The sequence below is a fragment of the Alosa sapidissima genome, chromosome 3, assembly GCF_018492685.1.
Source record: "Alosa sapidissima isolate fAloSap1 chromosome 3, fAloSap1.pri, whole genome shotgun sequence".
Lineage (NCBI taxonomy): Eukaryota > Metazoa > Chordata > Actinopteri > Clupeiformes > Clupeidae > Alosa > Alosa sapidissima.
In genome coordinates, this window is record NC_055959.1 from 32,282,291 (window position 1) to 32,308,813 (window position 26,523).

At 42.4% G+C, this 26,523-nt stretch overlaps 2 protein-coding genes across 3 annotated transcripts; both read left to right on the forward strand.

The window, feature by feature from the left end:
• The first annotated feature begins 8,758 nt into the window (after nucleotides 1-8,758).
• On the forward strand, nucleotides 8,759-23,219 carry LOC121704811 (ectonucleotide pyrophosphatase/phosphodiesterase family member 7-like). Of its 2 annotated transcripts, none has more exons than XM_042085324.1 (6): nucleotides 8,759-9,336; nucleotides 12,202-12,347; nucleotides 19,523-20,155; nucleotides 20,609-20,852; nucleotides 22,672-22,783; nucleotides 22,939-23,219. In XM_042085324.1, the coding sequence occupies exons 1-6, from the start codon at nucleotides 9,087-9,089 to the stop codon at nucleotides 22,982-22,984; spliced, it is 1,431 nt and encodes a 476-aa protein (XP_041941258.1). In that variant the 5' UTR covers nucleotides 8,759-9,086; the 3' UTR covers nucleotides 22,985-23,219. The 2 variants fall into 2 exon arrangements, with proteins under 2 accessions (XP_041941258.1, XP_041941257.1); XM_042085323.1 differs by having other exon boundaries at nucleotides 8,761-9,336; nucleotides 22,669-22,783.
• On the forward strand, nucleotides 16,998-18,133 carry LOC121704815. Its single transcript, XM_042085328.1, has 2 exons — nucleotides 16,998-17,225; nucleotides 17,408-18,133. The coding sequence occupies exons 1-2, from the start codon at nucleotides 16,998-17,000 to the stop codon at nucleotides 18,131-18,133; spliced, it is 954 nt and encodes a 317-aa protein (XP_041941262.1).
• Nucleotides 23,220-26,523: the final 3,304 nt, after the last annotated feature.

A 26,523-nucleotide genomic window follows, 5' to 3' on the forward strand; every position in this document is an offset into this window, starting at 1 on the left:
ACTTGTGAGCAAAGCGGTTGGTCGGGTCAGTGATATGTCCAGGTTTTTTATCAGACATGCTGGCAACCCTAGTGGTAAGGTCATGAGACTTTGATACCTGCCTGCCAAGACACGCTGAAAAAAAAAAAAAACCTTTACGGTAAGATTCAAACCAGTCAAGAGCTTTCCCAGAAATTCCCAGTTCAGCTAGTGTAAAAAAGGAGAATGTCATGGTTAATAGTATCAAAGTCTGCAGATAAATTCAGTAGAATTAATACTGATGATGACTGAGCAGAGGACTTAGCACAGAGGACAAGAGGAGAGAAAGAGTCCAACGATGCAATCATGCTAACACAAGGCAAAGCCCTCCTTATAGGTTCATCAAACTGAGCACTTATTTGAGCAACTTTTTCAATGACAAATGTTGAAAAGCACACAGTGAGGTGAAGCACACACTAATCCCGGCGCAGTGAGCTGCCTGCAACAACAGCGGCGCTCGGGGAGCAGTGAGGGGTTAGGTGTCTTGCTCAAGGGCACTTCAGCCGCTTCCTACTGGTCGGGATTCGAACCGGCAACCCTCCGGTTACAAGTCCGAAGCGCTAACCAGTAGGCCACGGCTGAATCTGCTGACAGAGAAGTAGCTGATGGTGGTGGTGGAGTTTTCTAATCTCAGTGGTGCTCACAGTCTTGCAAGTGTAACAGTGAATGAAAAAGATGATGGCAGAGACTGGTAGTTACTGAGATTATTTCCATCTCTGGATTTACGCTAGGGATGTGAATCTCTCATGTAAAAGACGATACGATTCGCATCTAGATACATGGGCACGATTCGATACAAGAAAAGATACATGTTTCTAAAAAACGATTCAGTACGATTCGATGCGATGCGATTCGATGCAGTTCAAGAATGGAAAGGATTCTGAAAGATTTTTTTATAATTTGGTGCACATTAATTTTATATTATCAATTATCATGGTCATGGTTGTCAATTAGGCAAAAAAAATGTGTGAATATGATTATCTAAACTGAGGTTTGTTTCATATACTGTATTGAAATGAAAAAAAGAATAGTCTACATTTCAGTCAAACACAGCAGCCAAATACAACATAAAAATACATTTTTATAGACTTTATAGATCTTTCACAGATTTTATAGTTATATCTGATTGTTTTCATGGAGCTGTAGCCTTGTTGAGGTAAGACAATACCAAAATAAAAGTGCTTAAGAAACTCTTGGCCTTTTCTCATATAGCCTAGCCTACCCTACAAGAATAAAATAGGCCTACAAATCAATAAACTCTCTGGGCTTATTTTGTTCCAACAGTAGACCTAATGCAGAAACCTATTGTGGTACCTGACATGCAGAATACCTACTCTGACTACGCCACCCCCTAAACCCAGGCGGGAGAAACCTATAAGCTCTCTAACGTGGCTGGTTCTCGGCCTTCCCCACAAAGGAACAGTTAACAAAAAGGCATATGCGAAATACTCAAATTTATTACAAATAGTATAAATACAATCCAGAATGTAAGTAAGAAAGACTGCCTGGGATAACTGGCTGAGACTCCTCAGGCTAATAAGGTCGGGTCAGCACACACAGCTCCCGTCTTGGAGAGGGGCCCTGGTGAGAGAGGGAGAGAGAGAGACAGCAAACCCAGCACCACAAAAGAATGCAACACGGCAAGCACTGCAAACACAAGTAGTAACTACCACTACAGGATACCACTACAAAATACCACACTGTGTTGTTTACCAGTACACACAGAGAAAATATCTCCCTCCATGTGGCACCCAACCCGAAAGGAGCAGTACTGAGTTGCGGATCCGGCCTTGTACAAAGACAGCCTATGATAGGACAAAAGAGGAACAGCCAGCTCCCAGCACAAGCAGTTATAGAGAGACAATGCAAACAAACAAAAAGACAAACAAAATGAAAGCAAACAAACAAACCCAAAAACTAACAGTAAAACAGTGGCTGGCCTGGTCCTTTGCAAGAGCGTTCACTACTCCCCACAGCACAGTGACACAGGAAGAAAGGAACATTCCAGTGCAGAGCATCAGTGTCTGTAGCCCAGCACTCATAAATCTTAAAATCAGGCAGTCACCTCAGTGTCCTCCATGAAGAGTGAAACACATGGTTCTAGCATTCACCCTGCATGACAGGGGACCTTAACAGTCACAAAGAGCAAGTGGTGGAAGCAGCAAGAGAATGTGAGCTTTCAACAAACCAAACTTTATAACTTCCTAGTTAGTCATGTGACCTGCCCCATGTGACCACACTTGCAGTCACACAAGCCACACTCGTTGCCAGTGCAGGTGGGCACATAAACCAGAAATCCCCACATCCCCACACTATAATGCCACAAGTCTGAGTGAATATGAACAAAATCATTGGTTAATAATTTGTGCATCGTTTTAGCAGCTAGGGCCAAATTATTATTTAACATTAAGTTGCAGTAGATGTATGGGTAATGAGGTTATTTGACAACTTTGGGCAATGAATGTAACCATAAACGAACCGCATTACCCACAATTCCGTACCACGTATAGTTTCAAAACCAGAAGTGGGACGAACGCGCTGCTTGGAATGTAAATGAAAGTCTGAGCGAGCAGAAAACGTTCTTAACCGATTCATAACAAGTAAATCGATATAACGACCGGTTCATTTCAGTTTTTTTCCGATACGTGGCTTCACGTATCGATGTAGCCATATCTTACACCAGGGGCGTGCAGAGACCTTTGAAGGGGCAGGGGCTCAAATTTTAAAAAAAGGGCACATGGAACAAAATTTTCAGAAAACGTGTTAACTTTATTTAAAACTTAATTTTGATTACAACCCAATAAAGAATACATAGGCTACATGCAAATTATATCAAAATAAAACATCTTCCATCACACTATATCCACATTTGATACATTTTCATATTTATTCATTATGTATCAAGGAGAATGGGTGTAAATAGCAGACAGAGCTGTAACACATTTTTCTCATTTCTCTCCTTGGTTCTGAAAATTCAATAGGAGTGCACAGTGGCGGAACAAGTCAGAGCCGGGCCGGGGGCGGGGCACATGACCGGGCCCTTTATTAAACTCATCATAACATAATTTTACAACATAGGCTACACATGCCCGCAACAGCGGGTCTTACAAGCGTCAGTGCCACGGAGAGCAACTATGTAATTTTGAAGTCCATCGAACGTACATGAAGTGTAACCAAGAGAACAACAAAAACATTAGGCTACATGACCCCTAATAATAAAACAATAATAATATGCAGCACTATGTGAAGGGCATACGACGAGCCTTGCGCTCCGCGAACTCGTCCACGATGCTCTGTGTAGGCCTATGTCCATTTTCTTTGCTCTCTCATTCTCTATGGACAACATGGCAAGTCCACTCAGTCTCTCCTGTCCCACTGTGCTCCTCAAGTGGTTTTTAATGGTCTTTAACTTGGAGAATGAGCGCTCAGAGGTTGCAACGGTGACGGTTACAAAATGTAGCCTAGGCCTACTATTACTGAGCAAATATCCCTTACTTTCAAAGCCCAATATTGACAGATAATTTGATTTCCCACACGATGAGTTTAGGCAATGCCAGAGCCGAGATGTAGCGGTTTACGTCATAAACCTGGCAGGAAAGTTCAGAGCGGCGCAGTCAGTTTAAACAGCAAGCCGGTAAGAAAAACTATTGTCAAGACATTAGGCAATTAGGCTACTGTACCCCGGAATACAAAAAAAAATTCAGAAAGACAAAAAGTTTGTTGTACTGTATTCTGTATTCTGTAGTCTCAAAGACCGAATCAGTATACCTGTTGTCAGTTGAGTTCGTTCAATTCATTTATTGTAGGCTATAGTCTAGGCAAATATGAAACGGAGATGTAACGTACCGGCGGGATTTTGAACTTGCATGTTTCATGCATTTTAGGGCAAAAAATACCATGGGATTGATGTGTTCTCCATTTGAGGAACGTAATCAATTGCGGACGTCCACAGACTCAGACACAGAGCGCATAGGCCTAGGTTAGGCTACTTTCACTTTCTAGAGCGCATTCATTAGGCTACGTAAAATATGCTTCATACCAAAACAACGATCAAATATTATCAAATGTATCATGACGTGTTGTCACAAAGACTTACTCCAATTAGAAAATCGAAACCAAAATCATGTAAGTGTAAGTGTTCTCTCATTGACGCCTGTAGAAGACAACATCGTTGATCCAATTTTGTAAATTTGCACGTCGTAAAGTTCAATATGAGAGTTAAAATAAAGCCAGTCATACAAGCAGAACATTTTATTCAATATTTTACACCAACTAAATCATCAAAGTAAATTTCAAAACTTTTCAGCAACCGTGAGTCATAACTCGTCCTGACTGGGGCAACCTATAAACCTAATACGTCCCACTCTGATGAAAATGATTGAAAAGAAACCGTTTGCATAGCTCCTCCGGCCTTGTGCCATGGGAGAGGCTCGTCCCACCTTACCCGGAGTTGGGGGAGGGGCGCCCTCGCACCGGGCCCCTGTGGTCCCGGGCCGGGGGCGTGCCGCACCTCCCGCACCCCCTCAAGCTCAGCACTGTGTCCGCGTGCACCTTCTGAGAGTTCACTGAATGTATGACGTCAGGGATTGGTGGCCGCAAGGCATTTTTAATTAACACAGAAAATTGTTATTTTTGTAAATGTCTAATTTCACAAACTATTAATGAGACATTTTAGCGAATATTCACGTTGGAACTAGCGGAAGTATTACAATTTTTAAAAAGTAAAAAACGGGTCTTGTCAAAAGGGCACTTGGACATCAAAGGGCCAAAAGGGCAGGTGCTAGAGCCCCTGTAGCCCCCCTTCTCTGCACGTGCCTGTCTTACACGTTAAAAACGGATACCGATACGTATCGGTTAATCTTTACACCCCTAATTTACTCCATTTCCTTTAAGGAAGCTCTAAGTTCCTTTCATACTGAACGTATACTGTTTGTCAGCCAAAAATAAATTACATGTCAGTGTTTCAATGTGTTAGTATTTTATTGGCATATGTTTATAAAATATGGCTGTCAATCGATTAAAAAAATTAATCGAATTAATTACATACTCTGTAATTAATTAATCTAAATTAATCGCATATATAATTTTTGCTGTAAAAGTATTTTAAATATTTAAATTCAAATGAATCATTGAATAATCAGCATTAATGACATTAAAGTTCAAAAACTCTTTTATTATTATTTTAATAATGGCCATAATAATATATAATGACCTAATATGCTGAGGAAATAAATTCAAAAGTGCTTCGGGAAGAAGTTTTTTTTCACATACAAGGTATTTCAGGCCAGATATAACCTAGCGATGAAAATAAATTAACACTCCCCTCAATGTCAACACTATTTTTTGCATTAATCTGCGTTAATTTTTTTAATCAGTTATTTTTTTTCTCAAATTAATTAATCGAAATTAATCAGTTATTTTGACAGCCCTAGTTTATATTAGCAGTTCATCATATTTCAACTTGACAGACATTTCTTCTTCTGTGGCAGTGTGGCTGAGTGTTGGCAAACAGCCAAACATGTGCACTACAGCCACCTTCTGACTGGAGTAGAGAATTGCCAACCTTCAGGTGCCAAATGGCCAAATATAAACTAGATGTACCACAAAGTGGTACAAAATATGACAACCTCTCAGTATTGCACATTCTCTCCGCAAAATTAAATCATGCTTGTCAATTTGTCGCCTACTTATCTCCTACTCCATCCCCTACTCTTGCAACTTTTGTGTATGTAAATGAGTGTGTGAATGTGTCCGTTTACTTTTGTGTATATGTGTGCTTCTCTGTGTTTGTTATCGCTTGTGAGTGTGTGTGAATGTGTGTGGGGGGGTAATGGGGTGTGTGTGCGTGTGTCCTTCTTGCCTGCATAAAAAAGGCTTTTCCAGTACTGTAAATGAGAAGCACATTAGCCTACACTCTAAATGAGAGAGAATGGGGTTTAATGTTCTAGCCAGTCTGAAAAAATATATGTATAACCCCACAATTTATTCAAGAAGTTACGGTAATTATTGATGCTATGTCCACAGACACTCCTGGATGATACAATAGTGCGTGTGTGGTGTGTGTGTGTGTGTGTGTTTCAATGTTTGGATTACACATTGCCTTGATATTTACCAGAAAAAATCCCACCCCACACACACACTCACACACACACAGTTCAATACTCTGATTTTCTCTGTAGATTCATCCAGTTCCAGATTATTATTCAAGCTCGTTATGACCTCTATGTGACCTGAATCTGAAGCTTTGGCCCGGCCTTTGAGCATGGACCTTTGGCTGACCAAAATCACTCTGTGTGATTGAGCCACATGATACTCATTCCAAAACACATATCTGATTTCATGCTGAGATTAGATGACCCGTGCTGACAGTGTGTTGATTACGGCAGTAAACAGGAACAACAAGCACTGCATGGCAGACTGATGTTAACAGTGACTTTTTTTTAACCCTACCTGGTGGAAACGTACCACTTCAGTTCAGAATCAGACTTTTTTCAAGTTATTAAGAGAGTATAAGATGGATGAACCACTCACCTGCTGAGAAAACTACACCTAAGGTTTACATTTAAACTTTGGACATGCTAAATCTTGACTATGCCCTTCTAAAACTGTCACTTCACTGGATTCTACGCACGCACTAACACAGGAGTTCCCAACCTTTTTTGGCAGGTGACCCTGTTTTTATGTCACAAAATATTGGCAACATCAATCATTCACAACATCTCCGTTGTAACACCCAGTCATGAGTATGTCTTTCCCCAAGAGTGGGATTTTCCCCAAATGTCCAAGCATGTGTGGTTATTTTGCTACTTCCTTTGGAATGTTGATCAAGCATGATTATGGCCATCAAACATCTAATGTGGGCTGTCTAAGTTTATTGCAGTTTATTGTTGTCAGATTGTAATGAAGGGTCTGATTACATGGGTATTTTTTAAATATTTTTTTAGTTTATGTATATTTTAATGTAATGTACTGGTCAATTATAAGATACCCAGTATCTCAGGTGACCCCATTTGAATTTCAGGCGACCCCACATGGGGTCCCGACCCCAATGTTGGGAAACGATGCACTAACATGTCCTTGTCACACTGTAGCTTGATTGTTTCTTTTTTTTTTTTTTGTAAATCACTTGGGAAAAAGTGTCAATTAAATGACTGAATGGAAATGGTGAGGCCAGTGTGGCAGCATGCCCTTTGGAATCCTTTTTTGACAGACCTGCAGCTGGGTTCCATCCTTATGTTTGCGTCATGTGATGGGGCATTTGGGTGTTATAACTTCATCATTATTTTGTGGATCCGTGATGCACATTTACGGCAGTGTTTCCTAGATGTGGACTTAAAACTGAAATCTGCAACAAGGTTCCGTGAAGAATATCTTTATTGTTTTATTAGCAGTAGTTAGTAGTCTTTAGTACTGTACGTACAGGTACAGGCCAAAAGTTTGGACACACCTTCTCATTTCAATACGTTTTCTTTATTTTCACGACTATTTACATTGTAGATTCTCACTGAAGGCATCAAAACTATAAATTAATGCAAAGTTATTTGGCCCACGGATGAATATTTGTCAAGTTATGGCATGCTGAATATGGTATTAAAAAAAAAAAAAAAAAAAGCAACTTTGAAGAAACTAGAATATATGACATGTTTTCAGTTATTTCACATTTTTTTGTTAAGGACATAATTCCACATGTGTTCATTAATACGTTTTGATGAATCTACAATGTAAATAGTCATGAAAATAATGGAAACACATTGAATGAGATGGTGTATCCAAACTTTTGGCCTGTACCTGTACATACAATAAACTAACATACACAATAAGTGCTGTCTCAATTTTTATATTAACAGTTTTAAACCATTGGAATGGTGACCTGATAATACATTATTGTTCTGTTCATAATAAACTTTTGTTCTATTGTTTTATTATTATTATTATTATTATTAGTAGTAGTAGTAGTAGTAGTATTGCTATTGTAATTATTATTTAATTATATTATGTTTTTATAAATTATTGCTCTATTGTTGAATCTATTGTATGCAGAGTTGTTGCATCATAGGTTGAGAGTCATCACACACACTATGCTCTTAAAAAAATCTCTCAATAATCTGCACAGTCATTTTAAACAACTAGCCATGCAGATATGGTGTCCTTATCAGTTAAACTTTTTTCCTTTATCATTTTATCAGTATCAGATTTCTTCAATTGAACTCAGCAAAGCATATAGTCTGCATCAGGCAGGAGATGTTGCCTGATGAACCCAAACAAACCTGTAAGCAAATTTGAATTGGCTCTGCAGGTCTGATTGGAAAGGAGCCCATTGATGCCTGTTTCCAAATCACCAAAAACTTCATCTGTGTTCACCCAAGTCGCTCGACTTATCGTGACTAAATTCAAGATGGCTGCAAACGCTAAACTTCGTGAAGATACTGTCTGTCTAAATCGTCTTGTAAGTAAACTACCAGTGCTTTTTCAAAGTTCTCAATGTCTCGTTTTAAATGTCAGGGCCCTCGGAAGTCTACCAATGAAGTGTGGAGATACATTGAGCCTCGTAAATGGGTGTAAAACAGTGATTTATTTGCATGGCTAGCTCGATGCCGAAGCACCACTATTGAAAAAGCTGTTGGTAGCATCGGCTAACTAGCGCCAGATTTTGGAGTGCAGGGGACAAGCCGAGATGGGCTATGAGACATACGTTCACACTCGGTATCATGTTTCAATACACTTTAGGTCAATATCACACCGGAATTCTCCTTTAAAGTCTCTCCTAAAAGCATCCCGGACTACACACCACCTGCACACTGCTCCAGCCACCAGCCTGATTATCTGACAGACTTCGGCCCCTTCCGGTGATAACTTGAGATAAGAGATATGATTATGTCATGAGAAGTGTTCATGAGCACAGGGTGTAGAGGACACACACACACATACACACACACACACACACACACACTCCTTTGTTCTTGTTGTGGTGTGGGAGGTGTCTTTAAAGCTGTGCGAAGTGGCTGTGCGTCCCCAGAGTACTGAAGAGAGTGTAAGAGGACGCACCTGTGTCTGTGTGTGTTCCAGAGATGTTCTTGTCTGTGTGTGTTCTGTGCTTGCTGGTGGTGGCTCCGGTTCTAGGCGCTCCTGCTAACGACCCGTGTTCCAGACCCCACAATAAGCTCCTGTTCATCTCGTTTGATGGATTTCGATGGGATTACGACCGCGACGTGGACACCCCGCATCTGGACAGCATGGCGGACGACGGGGTGAAGGCTGCCTACGTGACGCCCCCTTACCTGACCCTCACTAGCCCCACACACTTCACCCTACTCACAGGTATGTATAAGTATGAGTATAAGTATATAAACTCTTTCGATCCCGTGAGGGAAATTTGGTCTCTGCATTTATCCCAATCCGTGAATTACTGAAACACACTCATGCCCCATGCGTTTTCCCACCAGCGGAGCTAGTTGGCTAGTTCAAACTTTTGCAAACTTAAAACAAGCTTAACTCGTGTCACACTGTTGGCCAAAAGCAACATCCATCTTTTTTGTTTTCAAGTAGCTAATTTTGTTGGAAGTTAAAAGTGGGTTGGAAAAACAATGGACGCTTCCTACAGGACTGTAGTTTACCGCAGAGAACGTCTAATAAGGATAGGATGATGTTCACATGAAATGTAATTCCCATTTCTTCTTGAAGCCGAAATAAATCTGAGGATGTTTATCGGACATGCTTGGTTTTTACTGCATGTACGTTAAATCTTATAATATCAATAAGGACCTAATGTTAGCGTTGGTTGAGTGATGGAGGCCAATTGATTGATTACATTTGTAGAAAACTATAAATGCGGTTATACCAAGCAAATTGATAGCAGCACTGTAATTGTATCTTTCGACTGTCATTTGTTGCACGTGCTACAAAAATCATTCTGTTCAATGGAAGATTTACCAACGTTACACCTGTCTGATACAGTTTTGCCTATACATGCGTGAGACTGAGACTGAGACGAATTATCTAAACAATGACACCTTCATTTCATTATGGCTGCTTTAGCAACACACCTTAAGCTACTGTGTAGTGGGTCCCATTTAGAAGTGGCTACTTCATTCGCGCTTTCCTCATGGAGCTGCGTGAATTTTATTACAACTTTTCGCCATGATATGGCAGTTTAAGTCCGCTTGATACTGTAAGGCGTAAGCCATTGGTTTCCAAAGGAGATTTTTATTTGTGTCGCCAGCATAGCCTATTGACAATTTATGTTGTAAATAGGCCTACCTTATAAGCTTAGGGAAGCTAACGGCTTTCTATTAGGATCTAGTTTGTTAGTTACAGTTTTGTCATAACTCCCTGATGCATTTTTGCATTTAGAATAGCCAGAGCGTGGATATCTCAATCGGAAAATTAAACAATATCGGGTGCCTATGGACTAGGCTGGGTGAACCCAGTCTGATCTGCCCGCTATTTATTTTTTGATTTCTTAAAAGATTGAGCTTGGTCTGGTAAAAGCCAGACTAGCCATGGACCTCAGTTACACAATGCAAGGGAACATGAATCAGCCTATATTTGCACGAACAATAACGGACAACAGCTCTTCAACTTTGCCCCGTTATAATGTGTATGAACAGTCTAGCGACCCATTTAATCAAGGCCCATTTGGACATGTCAGTTATTTGCACCACTGGTTAGATGTAAAACAGCATTTCGTTTCAGACTACTGTTACTTAATTTGTGCATTAACAATAACGTTTCAGACTACTGTTACTTAATTTGTGCATTGACAATAAAGTATTACATGAACTAAAGATGACTAAAATCTTATGTAGAAGAAGAAACATTCACAAAAAATCCATCCATCTAAAAATGACCTTTGTTTTTGATAGCTGTTGAAAAGGGCATGGAACTGACAGAGATGTTTTTGTTTATAAAGAAATAAATAAATAACATTATGCTGATACCTTTTGCTTTTCCCAAATACAATGTAGCCTACAGGTAAGTGACCTTTCATCAATCCAGTTGCAATGGATGAACTGTGATGAACTGCCCTACTTGTGATTGTTTAGAGATGTTAAAGGTTTTATAACAATGCTACATCTTTTTTGGCTATTCTACAATCTATTCACCTTTTCAGCACCAGTAGGCTACTTTCTGTGCAGCCGCACACACACACTCAGGCATGCCAAACAAGCATACACAAAAGTTTCAAGAGTGGGGGATGGAGTAAAATATGGAGACAAATTGAAGTGTGATTTATTTTCGCGGAACGGATGTACAGGACTGAGCGGTGGTCATATTTTGTACCGCTATGCGGTACATCTAGTTGTCCATGAATTAACCATATGTAAGTCATTCACCCACACTGGTACAGCATATCTGTGCTCAGTCAGCTGTTTATAATGTTATTACCATTTACTAATTGTGAGACATTATCTGTTTTGCTCGGCACATTTAGCATGCTAGCGCTCACACTGTACTGAGGTGCCACAAGACCAGCTAGACAGCCAGCCAAACTCCAATCAGAATGACTAAGCTCCTCAAATGACCTGCAGACTCAGTAGCATGGCATAGTGAATGGACCGGAGGGATTTTGCAAGTACTTTTTTTTAAAACAAGGAATGAAATTGAAACCAACCAAATATTATTTTATTCTTTAATGGCGCTACGTATGGGGTATTCGTAATGTAGTGGTTAAGAAGCTAAGCTTGCACACAGTAGGCTGAAAAGTAAAGTTGTGGGTTCAATTCCTGCCTTCCACCACTGTGCCCTTGAGCAAAGCACTTCACCCCGAGTTACTCCGGGGACAATGGTAATATAATTGACATGTGTAAGTCGCTTACAAATCAAATATATGAATCGTCGTTAGGACAGTACACTTCCTCTAAGTTGCATGCAGGACATCTAACTGAACTCTTACAAAAAATAGCTGCATTAAGTGTCAAAACTATAGTTTTTTTTCCATATGCAGGAATGCAGTATTTTTGGAATGAAAAAACTGCATTAAAACTACACTGTACTACACATTAGGGCAGAAATGCAGTATTTTGAACATGAAACGGCATTGTATTTAGAAAAAAAAACAGCTGTATAACTAAACCTGTTACTAGATTATTACACTGAGAGCAGTAAAAGTCTTATGTAGCTTTAGCTACAGGAAGTGAAATTGAGAACCAGGGGCCTGTGCTAAAGCTACATTTCCCTTACCAGGCCGTTATATCGAGAACCATGGTGTGATCCATAACATGTGGTTCAACGTCAGCACCCAGGAGAAGAAACAGTACTACCAGAGCCAATTTGTGGACGGCTACTGGGACAACGGCAGCTTGCCTATCTGGATCACAGCTCAGAGACAGGTACTTTCTCTCTCTCACACACACGCGCACACACACACACACACACACACACACACACACACACACACACATACACACACACACACACACACACGTATGAACATCAAGACCACTGCACACAGATAGGTAATGATTCAATCCTCAGAGGTGTGTGAGAATAAATATCACACATGTACACTGAAGAACAGGGGCCTGCTGTCTGATGGGCAGGACAGCATTGTTAATTCAGACAGGAATGCTAATTTTATTCTCAATAACTGGACAAACAGATTAATAGAAGACCTGACCTATGACCTATAATAACTGTATACTGTAATAAATCAGGACAGGGCATTACAGACCATGTACAGTATGTTGTTCAAGGGCTGGATTTGCTCCATGTGTGTCCCTCAAAAATGACCTTACTTTTCCACTGATCGTCCAGTCAGTGGGCCTGATGGTAATACAGTAATGATATCTGACTCATCTCCTGCCACCTCCTCTTGTCACCCATGTGTTTCTCCATTGGCTACTTTCACTTCCCCTTAGGGTCATTCCACGTCAGTTCAACCAGGGCCCACGCACTTAGGTCTCAAAAAATTCTGAAAAAATTACCAGGTGTACCTATGTTACCCAGGAGACACACTGTAAAATTAATCTTATGTAAGATCAATACTTTCCAAGATACAGCCAGTTTTACAGGGGGAGGGGGGTGTCGATTTTGTTCGGCCTCTTTTTTTTGTCAAAGTTCAAAAGCCCACAGCGCAAGAACTAAACCATGTAGGAGGCTCAAATTTTGCATGCTGGTACATAAATAGGAATAGTATGTAGCAAAATCGTCACGTTTGGTCTGGATAATCCTGCATGGTCATAGCTGTCCCTCAAAGTTGATGCAAATTTTTGGCTGGGCTCTGTTTAAGCCTTCAGAAGACATATTTGTACTCAACATAGGCTCTTGATTAATTTTCCTTACTGAGATAAGTAGAAACACTCTCACAAAAAGCAATGAACAGAAAACAAATCCCTTCAGGGTCTGAACAGCAGACCTCACAAGTCTGAAAAATCATTTTGGTTATCATTTTCAGAGCACCCAAACACCTTGTGGGAATATACACAGATTTTTTAAATATGTTTTTCTTTATTCTCCATGATCCCTTCTTTTTGAAAACACCAATTTGACTTGTCTTATGCAAATCTTTCTTTTTTATTTTCCACCCTGAACATGGGCAAAATGCCCCATTGACATCAAACAATACTAGTAATTGCCAAGATAGCAGTTTACAGAAGGACAGGCTAAAGACATAGTGAGGAGTTGTATGCATATGGATGCCCGCCGAGGCTATGCTGAAGCAAAGCAGCTTTTAAAGAAGCATTTTGGGAATGAAATGAAAATTGCTAATGCATACTTAGAGAAGGCTTTTAACTGGACACTAATAAGACCTGACGATGGAAAGGCTCTTTTGGCTTATGCTTTGTACTTAAAAGAATGTCTTAATGCAATGCAAACCCTGGACCATCTCGATGAGTTGAATGTAGCATCTAATTTAAAGTTGCTCGTTTCTAAGCTGCCATATAAACTTCGCGAACGGTGGCGAAATGTAGTGTATGACCACTCGCAAAGAAACAATACACGCATAAGATTCACTCATCTTGTGGAGTTTTTGGAACATCAGTCCAGTGTACTACTTCATCCAGTGTTTGGTGACATTATAGATCCTCCACCAAGTAAAAGTCCAGTCATGAAAGCCAAACCTGACACGAAGACACCTAGAAGGGGAAGCAGCTTCATGACTTCTGTAATGCCAGCTGAATCGCAGGTACAGACACGGCAATCTAACAAACATGTTGATTCTTTGTCTGTATGTAGCTTTTGCTTAGATGGGCATGATATCACTGACTGCAAAAAATTTAAGTCACAGCCACATGAACAGAAAGTGGAACACCTGAAGAGAAATGGACATTGCTTTGGCTGTCTTAAGAAGGGACATCTCAGCAAATACTGCATTAAGAGAATGATCTGTGAGACATGCAAGTGTAAACATCCCACCTTACTACACATCAACAGTGAGAAAGCAGTGAGAATGCAGACTCCTGTCAACAGTGCACTGATCACGGCGAATCACTCAACAGGGGCCAGAAACTGCGCACTAGCCATTGTGCCCGTTCAAGTGAAGGCATCCAAGGGCTCCAGGACCATCATGACTTACGCCTTTCTTGACCCAGGCAGCTCGGCCACCTTCTGCAAGGATAACATCATGCACCAGCTCAATGTCAATGGACGCAGAACCGAGGTTGTTCTACGAACAATGGGACAAGAGCAAACGGTGAGGTGCTACGAGCTCACAGGGCTTGAAGTAGGACACATTGATGGAAGCGAGTTCACTGAACTGCCTACAGTGTACACACAAGCTAATATCCCTGTGTCAAAAGACAATTTGTTTACACAAAATGACATTAAAAGATGGCCTTATCTCAGTGGCATAACACTGAAAAACATTGATGCTGATGTGGAAATACTGATTGGAATGGATGTGCCAAAGGCAATGCAGCCATGGCAAGTACTTAACAGTCAGAATGATGGACCATATGCAGTCAAGACGCTGCTTGGATGGGTGGTCAATGGCCCACTCAATTCTTGTCCTGCTATGGATAGATGTGGCAAACAGTCAGTCACAGTTAATCGGATTTCATTGGAGAACATCAAGAATCTGCTCATCAGGCAATACAACAATGATTTTCCTGAAAAGGAATATGAAGAGAAGAAAGAGATGTCTGTTGAGGACAGGAGATTCATGGATCTAACATCAAGGTCAGTTATGTTTAAAAACGGCCACTATCACTTACCTTTGCCTTTTCGTGATGAAGATGTAACTTTGCCTAACAACCAGCCAGTGGCAGCACAGCGCACAGTGGGTCTCTCTAGGAGATTTAAAATGGATTCTGCTTATGCCAATGAGTACAAAACATTCATGGAAGATGTACTCAAGAAAGGCTACGCAGAAAAAGTGCCACAGAAACAGCTGCAAAGAAATGATGGCAAGGTATGATATATACCACATCATGGGGTGTACCACAAGCAGAAGGGCAAGCTGCGAGTTGTATTTGACTGTTCTTCTTCTTACAAGGGCAAATCCCTGAACACAGAACTTCTCCAGGGACCGGACCTGGCTAACCCACTTTTGGGCGTTCTGCTTAGATTCAGAGAAGAAAGAATTGCTGTGATGACTGACATCGAAGCAATGTACTACCAAGTACGCGTTCAAGAACATCACCGTGACTTCCTCAGATTCCTCTGGTGGCCACAGGGGGACATAAGTAAGCCATTGGAAGTCTACAGGATGAACGTCCATCTCTTTGGTGCTGTGTCGTCGCCAAGCATTGCCAACTTTGCCCTGAAACGAACAGCAGTTGACAACTCTGAACAATTCAATGTTACAATTCCTGAAATAATCAAACATAGCTTTTATGTCAATGATTGTCTTCAGTCCGTGGCTTCTGCTAAGGATGCAATTCGGCTTACACAGGACCTCAGGGCAGCATGCACCCTGGGAGGATTCACCCTGAGCAAGTGGGTGAGCAACAGCTGTGAAGTTCTTGCTACGATACCTGAAAGTTACAGAGCCACACTTGTAAAACAACTCGACCTGGACCGAGACAAGCCACCGTTGGAAAGGGCCTTAGGAATTCAATGGAATATCCAGAAGGACACATTTACCTTCAAGGTAGCCATCAAGAACAGAGCTCTGACAAGGCGAGCTGTCCTTTCTGTTGTAAGTTCCATCTATGATCCATTGGGTTTTCTAGCCCCCTTTATTCTCAAGGCCAAGCAAATCTTACAAAAACTTTGCCTTGAAAGGTGTGGATGGGATGAAGACATTCCAGAAGAACTCTCCAAGCCATGGCAAAGATGGATTACAGAACTGAGTCAGCTGGATAGATTTGAAGTAGACAGGTGTATAAAACCTGAGAGCTTTGGCTCAGTAAGGACTGTTAGGCTGCATCATTTCTGTGACGCAAGTGAATCAGGTTACGGAACGGTGACCTACCTCAGTCTTGCAAACAGTAATGGAGACATTCATGTTACCTTCATACTAGCAAAATCCAGAGTAGCTCCTCTGAAGCAGATGACTATTCCCAGACTGGAACTTGCTGCTGCAACACTCGCTGTGAAAATGGATAAAATGCTTCAGAAGGAACTTCACACGGATCTGGAAAACTCCACATTCTGGACAGACAGTACAACTGTACTGAAATACATTCATAATGAAACCAAAAGATTCTATACATACGTTGCCATCCGAATTGCAGTAATCCACAGCGTCTCTCAGGCACATCAGTGGAGGTATCTCTAGGGACAATCCAGCAGATGATGCTTCACGCGGACTGCACATCGAACCGCTCCTGAAGTCCCCTAGATGGCTCCATGGCCCTCATTTCCTTTCAAGGGAGGAATCTGAATGGCCTGATGCACCAGAGGACTTGGGCCACCTACCCCACAGTGATCCTGAGGTAAAAAAAGACATTACTGTAAATTGCCTAAAGCTGGAAACTAATGCAACTTCTTCCCTGATTCAGTACTTCTCTTCATGGAAGAAACTTCTCAAAGCTGTTGCCTGGCTGCTGAAGCTCAAAAGGCTCCTTCTGCTCCGAAGTCGGAAAGACAAAGAGAATATGACATCCAAAATTAAAGGTGAGCAACAATGCTTAACTGTGGATGATTTAGACGAAGCAGAAAAGGCGATCATTTGTTATGAACAGCAGTGTAACTTCAATGCTGAGCTTACACTTTTAAGAAAAGGCAGGCCAGTAAAGACGGACAGCTCCTTATCTAAACTGGATCCGATCTTGGATGAGGGCATCCTGAGGATTGGAGGCAGATTAAGTAAAGCATCAATGCCGGTGAGTCTGAGAAATCCAATCATACTTCCCAGAGACTCTCACGTATCCAAACTGATCACCAAGTAGGACACGCAGGAAGAAACCATAAGCTTTCAAGGCTTAGGCAAAGATTCTGGCTTCCCTCTGCTAATTCTTCTGCAAGATCTGTCATTAAATCCTGTGTCTTCTGTAGGAAATGGCAGGCAAAAGTCGGAGTCCAAAAGATGGCAGACCTGCCAGAGGACCGAGTTACTCCAGATTTACCACCCTTTTCACATGTAGGCATCGACTACTTCGGACCTATTGAGGTAAAAAGGGGTCGTTCCCTCGTGAAGAGATGGGGAGTGATCTTTACCTGTCTGGCGAGCAGAGCCATTCACCTGGAAGTGGCGAGTATGTTGAACACAGACTCCTGCATCAATGCTATCCGGCGATTCCTTTGTCGGAGAGGGCCAATACTCACCATTAGAACTGACTGTGGCACTAATTTCATGTGTGCGCAGAAGGAATTAGAGGCTGCTGCAAACCAGCTAGACCATCAAAAAATCCATGACACTCTGATGATCCAACATGTCAAATGGCTGTTTAATCCTCCCTTGGCAGCCCACTTCGGAGGTGTGTGGGAGAGACTCATCAAGCTAGTGAAGAAGGTACTCCTGTCAGTGTTGAAGCAACAGACACTCGATGATGAGATGTTGCACACTGCTTTTTGTGAGGTCGAATCCATCCTTAATGATAGACCAATAACGACAGCATCCAGTGACCCTAACGACCTTGAACCATTGACTCCCAATCACCTGCTGCAGTTGAATACGAAACCACTGTTGCCTCCTGGGCTCTTTGACAGAGAAGATCTGTATAGCAGAAGGCGATGGAGACGGGAGAGATGGATACCTGGCAAACCTGTTTTGGAAGCGATGGACTGTTGAATACCTCACTTTGATGCAGCAACGGCAAAAATGGACTAATACCAAAAGGAACTTCAAAGAGAATGACATAGTAGTCATAGTTGACCCAATGGCACCGAGAAGCTCCTGGCCTTTAGGCCGGGTGGTGAAACCCCTGCCAGGGCTAAAGGGCCTTGTCAGGAGTGCTTTGGTCAAAACCAAGGCCAACGTCATCCAGAGGCCGATCGACAAGCTTTGCTTGCTTTTGGAAGCTGAGGAATCGGCTTGAAGGTCTGGCTGGCTCTGCCAGGCCTATGAGCTATGTCCCATGCCCCTGCATGCATCCACATATATTGACAAACCTACAGATTTTGACCTGCGTGCTCATACACCAGCCCACACATGCATTCATGGACTTTCATATCCACAGTACACTTACACTCACTGCTATGCACATACATGGACTTCACACCCTTGCAGCACACTGACACATGGACTCTCAGGAGTCAATGGACTGTGTTTGGACACTTTTGCACACATCCACGGACTTTGGGGGGATTGAGGTCTCTATGGACCAGCACTGTGAACTTTGGGTTTAATTTTTAAAAAAAAAGAAAAAGAAAAAATGTTTTGATGCTTGAATATGGCTGTGGACTGATGATTTGAATTGTGACGTGACATCAGTTAGCATGTTTTGATTTAAATATTTTATGGCTCCATATTTTGTATATATTTGGTAATTGTCATCCCTTAGCATTGACAATTAGGGGCCAGAATGTAGGAGCCATATTTGGGTTTTGTGAACTTATCTGTGGAATAAGGCCAAGTACTTTAGTTAATGTTATTACATCATGGAAATGTGGTTTTCAGTTAACAGAAATGATACAAGAAATGTCATTCTTACCTAATTAACCTTAGCAGCATCTTACCTGTACGTACTTACCTGATTACCTGTCACATGGTAGTAGACACACCCCTTTCACGTGCCTGTGGCGCGAAGTGGTGGCTTTAATTAGGCCATTCACAAAGTGTGCAATGGGTTAGATGGCAAGACGGTACAGTTTTCAGACCGCAAACTACCGCAAACTACCGCTTTAGTTTTTCCTTTGTTTTCATAATTTGTCCATCCAAGAAAGAGAACCGGATTGTTTGAATAAATACAACATCTCATTTACTTCAACTCTCCGTGCGTGCTTACTATGGATTGTGTGTCGGGAACCCTTGTCATTAACCTCACGTGGCAAGTTTAGTTGGAACAGCCACTTCAGTAATTTTACACTGTGTCTCCTGGGTAACATAGGTACGCCTGGTAATTTTTTCAGAATTTTTTGAGACCTAAGTGCGTGGGCCCTGGTTCAATTGACGTGGAATGACCCCTTATTGTAAATGAGCCAATGAGCAGCTGCCTTTGTGCTGATCCTCCAATCACAGGGTTTGAAGGCGGGGTCTCTACACTTCCCCGGGACGGCGGCTACGTACCAGAATGAGACGGTGGGGGTCCGGCAGGTGGAGCCCTTCATGTACGACCACAGCAACGAGACGGACTGGCGTCTCAACATTGACAAGGTGATCGGCGACTGGTTCGTCCAGCAGGACCTGGACCTGGTCACGCTGTACTTCGGCGAACCCGACAAGACTGGTCACAAGTACGGGCCGGACACGCCGGAGCGGCGTGAGACCGTGCGGCAGGTGGACCGCACCGTGGGCTACATCCGGCAGGCGGTCCAATCCCGCGGCCTCGCCGAGCGTCTCAACATCATCATCACGGCCGACCACGGGATGACCACGATCCGGCGCGGCCCAGGGGTCAACGAGATCATCCTGACCGACATCCCCGGGTTCTCGCTCGGCGACATCAAGTTCCACCTGGTGGACTACGGTCCCACTGGCATGCTGCTGCCCAAGGACGGCATGCTGGAGAAGGTGTACAGCGCGCTGAAGGGCGGTCACCCCAACCTCCACGTCTACAAGAAGGAGGACATGCCCGAGAGGCTGCACTACGCCAAACACCCCCGCATCCTTCCCCTCATCCTGTTGGCCGACCCCGGATACGTCATCAACGGGGTAGGGGGCGAGACATCGAACAAGAGAAACACATGCATGACTAAAACACGCTCGCTACCTCATGGTTACTCACTCTCACTACACTGCAAAAGACACACACATCATCAGAACACACACCACACATATCACACACACATACACACACACACACACACACACACACACACACACACACACACACATATGCTTCACATCACCAGAACACACCATACACACACACACACACACACACACACCTACACACACATATGCTTCACATCACCAGAACACACCACACACACGCACACACACACACACACATACACACACGTGTCACATCACCAGAACATACCCTCCAAACTCATGTCACTGGAACACATCACACACACACACTCATCTCCCTCTCTCTCTCTCTTTCTGCCCCCCCTCTCTCTCTCCCTCTCTTTCTGTCTCTCTCTCTGTCTCTCTCTGTAGTTTTACCCTCTGCAGTTTAATAAGGGTGAGCACGGCTTTGATAACGAGGTGATGGACATGAAGCCGTTCTTCCGCGCCGTGGGGCCAGACTTCCACCGCGGGCTGCAGGTGGGGGGGTTCGAGACGGTCAACATCTACCCGCTCATGTGCCACATCCTGGGCATCAACCCGGAGATCAACGACGGCTCGCTGGACGTCACACGCCACATGCTCGTACACAGTGGCAGAGTGTGTGAGACCACAGGTGAGGGTTTAAAACACACACACACACAAGCAGACACACACACTGTCTCTCACTCTATCTCTCTCATGCTCTTTCTCTCTCTCGCTCTCTCTCTCTCACACACACACACACACACACACAGTAGTAGGGTGTATGAGACCATAGATAATGTATAAAAACACACACTCTTTCTCTCTCATTCTCCGTCTCTCTCTCTCTCTCACACACACACACACACACACACACACACACACACACACTTGTACACCCTGAGATATGTGGCACACAGAGGGCCAGATGTACTAACGCTTTTGCGCCCATTTCAGGCGTATTTGTTTCGCAATGTGCGTGTAAAATCATTGCGAGGTATGTACAAACAGGCCGCAATGATGTAAAAGCGCAAACTGCCTGTCGCGGGAGCTGAAAGTGGCAGATTGCGATTGTCATGTCATGCATATGCATTCATGGGAGGATCCAGGGGAAAGTGGGAGTTTAGCGTAAAAAGACGGGAGGGGAAGAGTAAAGAGCGCCTAATTATGTATACCGCGGTATGTACAAAGACTGCTCCTGAAAGCGCATGTCTATTCTGCGCCTAAATACTTCCACCTTGTAAAAGCAGGTGTTAATCCACATTGCAGTTCAATGCGTCAATAAGAGAACCTTTCAAAGACAACAGAATCGCTATTTAGAACACCAGTTTTTGTGGTGAAAGTATTTGTACTACCAAAAGCAACCTTAACTTTCGTTGGCCTTTCGCATGTCTTACTTTCACTTTCACGTCATTCACTTAAACTTTCCTACTTGCTAGATTTGACCAATCTTCCATAGCTTACGTGCACAAGTAGTTTGAGTAGAACTACTGATCTTCATTATCTCCCTGCTTGTTGACATCATGTATGGTATTATTTCATGATCGCTAAACGTTTGATTCTTTTTAATGTTGTCATCAGTTAACTTCATTCAATTGCGCTTGTAGGCGCTGCCATTCAGTTGTGGACGTTCGTAAATTGCGTTTATGGGCGGAGAAGGGCAGAGAAAGGCGCAGTTTACACTAAGGATTGAACGATTGATAAATACGACGGAAACTTGGGTCTGACTGCGCTCGCAATCTGCGGTGTGTCCATGGCGCTGATAATGCTACGTTCGCAAATGTACGTACATCTGGCCCTGAGTGTGTGAGACCAGAGGTCAGGGTTTAAACACACACACTTTTTCTTTCTCAGTCATACACACACACACACACTGGTTACACTGCTTACACACTGATAAGCCGAGTGTAAGACAACAGGTGAGAGTTTAATACCTTATGTTTTCCCGTCAGTCCCGTAGAAGCTTCTAGAAGCCCCCTCCGCTGTGCTGCCCTTGCAATTTGACAGGCCCTATTGGCTGGGCGTGATTGGGCCATATATAATCATAACTGATTCTGAAATGCATATCTGATCCAATGGAATGATAAGATGCACTGTGCAGATAACCTGTGCTGAGCTGGACAGAGGGGTGTGTGTGTGTGTGTGTGTGTGTGTGTGTGTGTGTACGTGCGTCTGTGTGAGTGTGTGTGTGTGTGCGGGCACGTGCGTCTGGGTGAGTGTCTGTGTGCAACTGGCGGTATGATTGTGCTTGTCCTCCGGTCATAAATAGGAATTAAAATGTGATCTGTGCTTTGGTACTGATGTGTCAGTTAAAGTTTGACAATGCTTTATGGGAGGTGTAGTGTGTGCGTATCATTTGTATCCTGCATCATGACAGAGAGAGATCACAGAGAGAGAGAGAAAGAGAGAGAAATCACAGTGGAGTGTATAACACATAACATGTTGTATGTTGGCTGTTTTCTTCACAGAAGACTCATCATCATCATTGATCATTGGCCTCTCGGTGCTTGTGGGGATCCTTGTCTTGGCCTTTGTAGTCATGACAACCTGGTACAAGTGCAAGAGGGACAGAGAGAGTCACAGGTAGCTTGAGTACACTTTACAAAACATCTCATCTCCATGGTTAATGATGGGTTCTCCAAGATGGATTCCCCATGGTTAATGCATTTCTCTGTCTGTCTGTGGCTATGGTGCATGCACTGTGTGTAAGATATTTCTCCATCATCTTCCCCCTGCAGTTCTGAAGAACACACAGAGATGAAGGGAAAACATACCAACTTCTAAGCCTGTTGAAGTCCCAAAACACACACACACACACACACACACACACACACACACACATAAAAGGACTGGCACAACAGAGTCACAGTTCCGACGGCTGCATCAGTATGTAACCATCTGACACCTGCACGGCCCTTTTGTCCTAAAGCAGAATGGGAAAGTTTCATTACAGTTTTTCTCGATTGCTTTTTCCTGCTTAAGTAAACTGGAATCCACTTGGTCTTCATGACTACTCTCTTTGCACAGCAGAAGTCATCTCTTGCGAATGTGTTCACACATTTTCATTGGGTTCACACATTTCTCACACCCTTTTGCAAAACAGTTAACACAGGTGTCATTTAAAAGCCCCGAACTCTATTGGTTTTCCCATGCTAAACAAAAGGAAAACATCTTTTCAAAGGGTTTTGCAAGCAAAATGTGTCATTTTGTCCAGAGTGCTTTTGTTCAGACACGGGTGTTAACTGTTTTGAGAATGTGATTTCAGAGTTGACACAGGTATCAAAACGATCAAGAAAAACTGTAATTCACACTGTGCGGATTCCTGTTTACTTTATGCACATTTGTCTGTCATACATTACAGTATGGCAGTGTGCATTGTAGATTAATACTATCTGAGGTGAAATCTTTAAAGCTTTCAGGCAGTTACAGTTTTTTTACAACTGTTTACATACATTTTCGAAACTCTACGTCTATTTTTCAAAACTCTACACACAAACCCCACAATTGCTCACACAAAATACAAAATGCCTCAAATCTCCAGCAAAATGACACACAACATTCAAAATGTCATATCTCTCAAGCAAACATACGCCTCACATTAAAAACACTTTTGTCATAAAATGACATATACACAGTGGACATGTTTAGAAAACTGTGTGAGAAGAAAACATTTAGTGTGTAAGCAGTTAAAAAAATGTAAATATCAATATTTGATCCCAAATTCATACAAAAGCAATAAAAGTCCAAAGTTTGCTTCAATCTAGTGTTGCTAACCAATTTCCATGAACAATTATGTTGAAGAAAAAAATGGATGTGGATTTTTAGATAATTCACTTATAAGTCCCTGTTTTTTGGAAGGAAAATGTGAATGGACCATTATATACACACCATTATACATATAATACGTCTATTCAGTACTTTGTGTACCATGTATAATTTAAATAGTTATGTATAGGCTATTCTTTTCATATATAAAGTTATGTATAGGCTATGCACTTCATGCAATCTGTTTGTATGACCTCATTAAACTGAAAATGTCTGAAAAAAAAAACCCTATCTGCTGATTTGAAGCTGCTTTGACATGAGCTGACTGCCATGTGGACTCTGAAATTGAAAAAAAAAAAAAAATGGTAACGGTGAATGGATGAGGTACTCCCTCTAGTGGCCCAAAGAGGAGGAACACAGTGGTGAATGTGAAAAGGTTTTACTGTTGGTCAGACAATAGCTAGATGCAGATTTGTGTGTGGCCTCTTCCTGAGTCGAGGCTCAGTGTGGATTATGGTGGAGATTAATCTGTCTCTGGTTTACTTATCAACTAAGCCTCTTGGATATTTCCCCTTTTACTGCTTTGAATCTTGATCAATTTAATTTAATTTACAAAAATTTTAACTGTCAAAGTGAAAGCACAAATTAATAATTAATGTTAATTAACCATGGTGGTGGTAGCATCATGCCTCTCAACTGTAAAGGTAAAAGTACAATGAATTCAGCAAAATATGTGGAAATCCTGGTGGAAAGACAATGACCTGAAGCACACAGCGAAAACTGCAAAAAAATGGTTTAAAGACAACAAGGTGAATGTTTTGGAGTGGTCGAAAAAGAACCAAAAGAACCTCAGTCCTGTAGAAAATCTGTGGCTGGACTTGAAAAGGGAGAAATATCCAAGGTGGTTGAATACTTTTAATAGGCACTGCATAGTGGAGCATCACTCAGGAGAGGCATATTCGTCAAACTCCAAATGAATGGACTATAAAGGGATATACATACATCTGTGCCACTGAGTGCATGTTTTATTGTTTGTGTGGGAAAGAATACTTAAAACCAGAATGTGTGTGTGTGTGTGTGTGTGTGTGTGTGTGTGTGTGTGTGTGTGTGTGTGTGAAGAATACTCTCCTGGTCATTATGAGACAAAGCCATAGAGAGGGTGATATACTGTCAAGGCCTGTTGCATACAATGCATCACACACACACACACACACACACACACACTAACACACACATTCTCTCTCACACACACAAAGAAACACACACACACACACACACACACACACAATAATATACTGTATTCCTGTTTATCATGACCTGTAAAGACCTGTGCAGGGCTGCCAACTTTTCAAAAAACCTTGGAGTGAGATTTGGTGGGGCCAACCAAAATTTTTGTTTGGCGCATTCAGCATTATACCGTACAGTAAAAAAAACGTACATCAGTGGTTCTCAGGTGTAGGGACCAGGCATGGACGGATTATGAACTTTCGGGCCCCTGGGCCCACATGTATTAAGGGCTGCCACTAATTGTCGCATATGTGGAAGGGGGGGTTTGGGGGTCCTCCCCCAGAATTTTTTTCATTTGTTTGATGTGATTTCCTGTATTCTGGTGCATTTTGGTAGCTTAGAAATCTACACACACCCTAGCGGCAGCAAATTACATTTGCTTCCATGGCTAGTCTAGCAACTCTCCGTTGGCTTGTGAGCTCGAAAAATTAAACTTCTATCAGGCCAATCAAATCGTCTATAGAGTCGTTAGGGGGGCATAACATAATGATTGATGGTAGAGCTGCAACGGTTTGGCTTGAATTCCCTGCTACTTGAAAACAAAGAAGATGGATATTGCTGTTGGCCAACAGTATGACACGAGTTAAGCTTGTTTTGAGATGGCAAAAGTTTGAACCAGCCAACTAGCTCCGCTGGTGGGAAAACGCATGGAACTCAGTGCTGTCCTATTGCGTGCAGAGGGAATTTGAAAGACAACCGATTATCCCGCCCCTCGGACTGAGCACTGCGAACGGTGAGTGCTCAGACCCTACATTTTAATGTGGGTCTGGCTCGTCAGGCTAGCATTTTGGGGATGGCCAATACTAAATTCAATCAGATTCATAGCCTACATCCTGATGTGTTGATATTGAGGCAATGATTCCATGCAAAGGCTTGGGCTTCAGGGCCCCCTGACACCTTGGGCCCCTGGGTCTGGGCTCGGAAGGCCCGTGCAGTAATCCATCCCTGGGACCATGGTCCCAGAGTTAAATGAACATTGGTATCAAAGGGATCTAGCCTACTACAAGGACCATGGCCGTCGGAGGCATTGTGAAAGTGGGTGGGACAATTCAGAGGGGGGGTATAATGGGGGTCCTCCCCCAGAACAATTTTTTTTGGACGGACTAGATGCAATTTCTTGAATTCTGGTACATTTTAATAGGTTATTTAGATACTTCTGTATAACAAAATAAAGCCAGCCTACGAAATTAATAAAAAGTAAATCATGCATAATTTAAAAATAACTCAATAGGCTACTTGGCTACGCAATAAGGTTTCCATTACAGCACCAC